At 45.2% G+C, this 6613-nt stretch overlaps 1 protein-coding gene across 1 annotated transcript; it reads right to left on the bottom strand.

Moving 5' to 3' along the window:
* Window positions 1–573: 573 nt before the first annotated feature.
* Window positions 574–5971, bottom strand: LOC124659773 (protein WVD2-like 7). The gene is made up of 10 exons (XM_047197588.1): window positions 5618–5971; window positions 4110–4230; window positions 3220–3912; window positions 2406–2927; window positions 2213–2274; window positions 2040–2120; window positions 1867–1945; window positions 1274–1363; window positions 1106–1197; window positions 574–969 (listed from the first exon to the last, which is right to left on the bottom strand). The coding sequence occupies exons 2-10, from the start codon at window positions 4176–4178 to the stop codon at window positions 945–947; spliced, it is 1713 nt and encodes a 570-aa protein (XP_047053544.1). The 5' UTR covers window positions 4179–4230; window positions 5618–5971; the 3' UTR covers window positions 574–944.
* Between the last annotated feature and the right edge of the window lie 642 nt (window positions 5972–6613).

Below are 6613 nucleotides of genomic sequence, written 5' to 3'. Positions count from 1 at the left end.
CTCACGAGGGTGAGCGTGCTCACTGACTCCACAGGCCCACATGGGCTGTGGCTGCTGCTTTACTCCCTCGCCCGAGCGGTGCCAACTTTGCAGGGAAAGCGAATGGTAGTCGGCCGTGCTTTGGTCGGGCCGTACGTGTTCGCCGTTCAAGCGGCCCGTGAGTGTTGGTGGCAGGCCGCGAGAGCCCCCGTTCCATCACCGTCGTCCCAGTCAGGGCCATGTCGCGCGGTGGTACTATTTGGCTCTGCCGATCATTCGCGGCCCTAGCTAGCGAGTACTACTAGTGGCTAGTGGGTCACTCAAAACAGGGCGAAACGATAGCCCGATCCGGCGGCCACCGCTGTTCGTGTATGGCAGCACATCGGAATCGAGGTTGAAACACGACGGATCAATCATCAGAGCACGGCGGGAATCACACCCTAAACCCTAAACCCTAAACCCTAAACCCTAAACCCTAAACCCTAAACCCTAAAACCCTAAAACCCTAAACCCTAAACCCTAAACCCTAAACCCTAAACCCTAAACCCTAAACCCACATCCTATGATCCAGTAATCCAGAGTCCAGTTCATGCATAAATCTTTGGGTGAACCAAGGATGTATATATACCATATAAATTTCTTGATTTCATGGACCAGTCCACATTTTCCATCTTGCCTAATCTTACAGTTATCTAGAGCTCCACTTATTTGATGTATATACACTGTTCTAAGTACCTGGGACGACGATGCTATATATGCACTAGTGGATACGACTTAAGAGACATATAGCTACACAGGATACTCTTGTGACTGTTTCAGAGGACCAAGTGCTTGAGGGAAGCGGAAGCGAGGAAGCATCATAGACGAGATCTGCATAATGCGCAAAGCCCATGATTTAGATGCGTGTAACGGTTGAGAGACATCGATTCTGCGGGGCAATAGCTTGAATCAACACACCCTTTCCTTCAATGCCATTGTTGTGTCGAGGCCCTGCATTGGACATTTGGATGGGTGGGTGAGATCCCTAAAGTTGAGACTGTACAAGAGTGTGCTATTTGAGTAGCTTGTGCTGACACCAGTGAGCCATCATAGGATAGCTTTTCAGTGTCCATGATGGGCAGCTTACTTTGGCTTTCTTCCACCAATTGACGAGTCGCCGGTGTTTGGTTTGCTCGCTGTTCTCGAAGCACGACGTGGTGGAGGTGGCGGCGTCGGTGGCTGCGAAATAGAGTGGCTCAAAATGTCAGTATGTAATCTCAAGGTATAAAGCGACACGTCGTACAAGAAGTCGTACATTTGGAGCCCTAGGCTTGGTGTTTCCGGGCTGCCAAGGAGTTGCTTTCTTTGATGCAGATACCCGAGATTGCACTGTCCCCTGAATGCCCTGCACAAAGGGTCATTATGATTGTTAGCAACTTCATTTGAATGTTAATGCCAGTACCGTCGTATTTCGCAACATCATCTAAGTAACACTTATTTGCAGAGGCTTTGTGGGATGTGTCAGCTGACAACATGATAACAACCCCTTTGAATCATAGCGTTTGGGAAAACCTAGACTAAGTAAGGTTCAGAGTACGTGTGACTACTCAATACAACCGTTTCAGTCATCAGAAGTAGTATTTTTTTATTGAAGCAATTTTTTTGAAAAATTGAATCAAGTTTCACACTGGACTACTAGAATTTATGAGCAAGAAACTAGTCCTTTTGGGGGCACTTTATATGTAATTAACTAATTACCATATAACCACTCGCAGTAACCCTCATCTAATATACAAAGACATGTGCTTTAGCGTGTGTTTGAGAAAACTACTCGTAGTAACATGTTGCTGAATCACAGAACGTAATTGTATGATGCAGAGTGCAATAGAGTGATTTTTGTGCAACTACCTCTTTCTTTTTCAGCCTTGCAAATGTTGGTTCTCCAACACTTGAACTCAGCATTTTCGATGGCGGAAAGTTAACCGAGCTACAAAATGAGAAGTTATTGTCAGGTATGAAGTGTCAGACCAGTCAGAATTCAGAAACTTCTTATACATTGTAACACTACTTAAGATTACCACCTTGAAACTTGCAAGGCCATTCTTCTTGGCCTAGTTAAGTTACTGTCTAATGTTGAAGAACCCTTTGATCTTCTGACGTTGCTGTTTGTTGAAGCAGGGAAAAGCCAATACAGTTAAAACAGAACGCAAAGGCAAATATTCCAAGAATGTGTGTACATGTTCACAGGAGTAACCTTTTTGGTTCCGGCTTGGTACTTTTAGTAGCACTTGAAGTGGCAGCCTTTTTCACAATACTCTGCACGAAGAAGTAAATTATAAGAGAACTAATGCCACTATGCAGTCTATGCGTCCCACACAAAACATAGAGTTGAGCAGATTAATGGTGCTTTAGTTACTGTTATGATAATAGAAGGGTCCTAAACGTACCACTGAGGTTGCTGTAAGCATTGGATAATCCATAGACGATCTTGTCTTGCTAGACGTTCTTGGGTCCATTTTCTGAACACTATCCCTGGTAATAGGGCGTCTTTCTCCTGTAGAGGGTCGGCGTGTAGTTGTGACGTCAGCGTGCTTTGCTGCACTCCCTCTGCTGACAGGGCGTCTCTCAGAAGTAGAAGGTCGGCATGGCGTGGTGACAGTGACTTGCTTCTGTGTACTCTCTCTGGTGACTGGGTGTCTTTCGGCAGAGGAAGGGCGTCGCGGGGTGGAGACATCAGCAGGCTTCTTAACACTTTCCCTGGTGATCGGATGTCGCTCTCCCACAGATGGCATCCGCGCGGAAGCCGAAGAGGGTCTTCTGACACCTGTAACCTCAGGAGCTTCTTTTGCCGTAGGCTTGCGAGTCCGTGCCGCGCCAGCAGCCTTCTGAGGAGTCACATTCGTGCTACGGAGCTTATCTGTTTTAGTTTTCTGGTTCATAGTCATACTGTGCTTCACTGAAGCAGGCCTCTGAAAAGTTTCATGGATAATACGAGTTCGCCAAAACAGTCATGCTCTCCGGCATATAAACACGAAACATGTGGTACAGCTAGCTAAAAACTATCCTGAGAAAACTAGCTAAAAACAGTAAACTGAGAATGGAACTGTACATCAAAAAGAGAGCACCCACAATAAAGAATCATATCATCATTCTATAAGACGAGTAAAATTATATTAGAAAACAGAAGCAAAGTTTTTTTCAAGATAAAAGCAGCAGTGATTCTGAGAGTACTGTACCAAAACTCGGTTGATGTGTTATTACCTTACTAACAGATGTGCGGTCCAGAGGACTGCCTGGAATCGTTTTGACCGATTTTGGTATTATCATTGAAGCATATCTAAGTCTGGGGTCTTTGTCAATAATTCTTTTAGGAGCCTTTGCATTTCCATAAGCTGCTCCAAGACTGGCATGACCACAACTTGCATTTTCAGTATCTACAGGATCTGAATTGTCACCACCGGCATTTTCTCTAGTATCTTTGTTGGTTTGCTGTGAAATTCTCGCTGCTGAAGTAACATTGGATGGCGAAAATTCCATATGAAAGTCTTCATCTTTATGGTCATGATAGCATTGCATGCCCTGTTCAGAGGTTGTCTCATGTGTAGCTTCTTCCACATAATCATCATAAACAATTGTTCCAGATGCTGTTGGAGTTTCAAGATCTTCAGCTTGCATTTCTTCTCCTGTTTGGCTAGAATCGCTACCATCACCACTGTATTCCAAGGTAAGTTCAGTTTGCTGAATTTGCTGCTGTGAAGCCTTAAGCTCCCTAATCCTCTTGTAGTACTCTTCAAAATATGCCTTCTTCTGAGCAACTAAACCATTGAACTTACCAAATTCTTCACTACGACTGTCGTTTGTAAATACAGACCACTTCTCCCAAGATAGTGACTCCAATTCAAATCTTCCGAATGATATGGAACCATGATTAAGCTTCTGGGATACTGGAGCTCCCTGAGGAAAGTGGAAAACAACATAGAGAAGCGGGTGAATCTACTAGGTGGTGGCGCCGCTTGCCAGGAACAAAAATGGAATACTATACTATATTTCAGAATAAGAACAACAGGATTTCTAGTTGAAACAAATTTTATTTTGCATAGTATGCATAAAATTAAAATTAAGATGCTTATTTAACAACTTAGAGAACTTACTTGTGAAAGACCCATGTCAGTTGTTTCTCCTGACCATGCGAAAAAAGTTTGATTGACCTCAGTCGCCATCTTTTATTTTGCGGCTAGTCCATCACAGTTGGGTATATTTCTTTGGCAAATCCTGCAAAGTTAGATGCATTATAACCCAAGCATGATACGACAACTGAAATACGTTAGAAAAAAACAGTAATATTGGTAGACCTGGAAGTTTGCTACAAGGAAAAGACTGCAAATTAAGGCATCTGAAGAACATGGTAAGAACAAGTGTTCAGAAACATTTTGCACTGTCTACACCCAAGTAAGAACTCAAAGCTAAGCTTACAACCAAAGAGGCAAAGAACAAAAAGTCATTTAGTGTTCCTTCCAAGAGTGGCCACGATCCAAGATAAGCGCATTGCTGGAATGGAGAATCTCCATCAGTGGAAGCTAAGTAATTAATTCGTCGAGTCAATTCTACTTGAAGCATCCCCTTTAGCGCCGGTTCCAACACCAATCCTTTCCTTTCCTTTCGAGTCAAGATTCCACACACAGAAAATTCCCACTACCCAAGCTGCAGTTGAATCCCTCGGCCCAAAACCATATGGAGCAAGGGAGACCAACCTTCTTCTCAACAACCCAGCTTGTGCTAATATTCGCTCGCGTCACATGGCAACCACCCAAACCAGTTGCAGTCCAAAGCATAACAGGATGCAGTTGCAGAGTTTAGTCAAAGGGAGAAGAAAATATGAAAATCTCCTACAATACCGAGAATTCCACCCGAGACATCAATTTTAAAAATTCGGAAAAAGTACTTGCCAAAATGACTTTCATATTTCATCTGCAGGATGCCGCAATTTCTGGTCCAGGAAAAGAAACTTCATCAAGAATATAATTGCCGTTCGGCGAATAAACAAAGGAAAATTATACTTTCTACCAAACAAATAATTTCTGCTAAAGTTGTGATGAAAGTGGAAATTCAACTTATACCAGTTTAAAGGGGAAAAGGAAGGAAAACTACAAATTTCAACTTTACTGCAGAAAAGAAGAGAAAGTGCCAAAAAGAGACGAGGACTGAGAAAATTAGCACTTTTGAAGAACAGCAAAGATGCACGGACTGGACAGAAAAGAGAAGGGATTTTTCTGGCAAACAAAGCTGGATCGAACAGCCGCCGCTCTTCCCCTTGAGAAGTTTCAGCGTACAATTCAACTTCTCCTCAGAAACGCCTGTCGAAAGAACCACTCTTGGCGCCAACCTTGCGAAAAATCAACAGAGGGGAAAACAGCACCTCCCACGGAAGCAACAGAATTACAGGAAACCACTCACCGCCGGCCGATCCAAAACGACGCAGACGAACCGCAGATAATAAGCTAGCAAGATGGCCGTGAGCAGGGAATACGGCAAAAAAAAAACCCGGCGGCATTGAGGAATTCGTCAGCGAAAGCAGCCCCCTCTCTCTCTCCCTCGCAAGCCGCCCCAGAAAGTAGAGTAGATAGACCGAGGAGGAGAAGGGCCTGAAATTCTCCATTACCTGACTGCCGACGGCTCGAGCCACGAAGCAGCGCCCCCAGCACCGCCGCGCCAGATGGGATCCCCTTCGGCCTTCGCGCTGCCCGTCGGCTCAGATCAGTCGAGAACACGAGAAGCCCGCACGCCGCTGAGCTAGCACTGTAGCACTATGGCCACAGGAGAAGAAGAGAAGAGGAAGGACGCACGCAGGTATGGTATGGTATGGTCTATGGGTGCAGCAATGGCGCTTAAATTCCGGCTTTGATTAGGCGGGCTGTGCGCGCGCGGTGAGATAATTACCGTGATTGATTCCTCGCGTAACTGCGGAGACGAAGGCTCGGGGTGTCGGGTGACAGTGCGAACTCACTGAAGTAAGCATGCTGCTAATATATGCCTACTGGGCCTGTCTCTGACCGTGGGCCCAAGTGCAGGGATGTCCGTGGTGGTAATTTTGTTCTTCTACCGCCCTCATGGAGATTGGCTCGGTGGTCGGTGCTCGTGATATTGACACTTTATTTCGGAAAATAAAGTAGTACTCCCTCTATATGAAATGGAGATTATGTGTACAAATTTAATTTGCGTTGAACGTCATGGCGCAGGGCAGAGGTTGAGGCTGCAGCGTAGGCCAAGGTAGGTTGGTGGAGGATAAGACCGAGAGGGGTTGCTCCAAATTATTGGATCACAGTTGGGACGGGGATTGTGACAAACCGAAAACTTTTGGGAGGCTTTCCCCATCACCATATTTCTACTTTTTTCACAGAAAACAAGATCATCATCTAGCCGCAGCTAGCAGCGTTCTTCTCCCTGCCCATGTCGGGCTTTGTCTATTTCCCACCGCGTGGGCCACTCGATCCATCCCGTACTTGTTTTGTCCTTCTCCTTCTACTAGCTTCAGATCTCCGGTACGGTGAACCATGTTATGCGTTTTCCATGCGACGGCGGTAAGTCAAGGTCGATACTGTAAAATAGAGAAAAATGCAAAACACCGCCACAGTTGTGGCTAGGCAAAGAATAAAAT

The sequence above is a fragment of the Lolium rigidum genome, chromosome 6, assembly GCF_022539505.1.
Source record: "Lolium rigidum isolate FL_2022 chromosome 6, APGP_CSIRO_Lrig_0.1, whole genome shotgun sequence".
Lineage (NCBI taxonomy): Eukaryota > Viridiplantae > Streptophyta > Magnoliopsida > Poales > Poaceae > Lolium > Lolium rigidum.
Note: the sequence above shows the minus strand (reverse complement) of the source record. Positions and strands in the feature narration are given on the sequence as shown.

Coding starts and splice junctions, on each gene's coding strand:
- LOC124659773 (XM_047197588.1), bottom strand. CDS start 4,178: ATGGCGACTGAGGTCAATCAAACTTTTTTCGCATGGTCAGGAGAAACA. Junction 3,913..4,109: donor CTGACATGGGTCTTTCACAA/GTAAGTTCTCTA, acceptor CACTTTCCTCAG/GGAGCTCCAGTATCCCAGAA. Junction 2,275..2,405: donor TGCTTACAGCAACCTCAGTG/GTACGTTTAGGA, acceptor TTCTTCGTGCAG/AGTATTGTGAAAAAGGCTGC.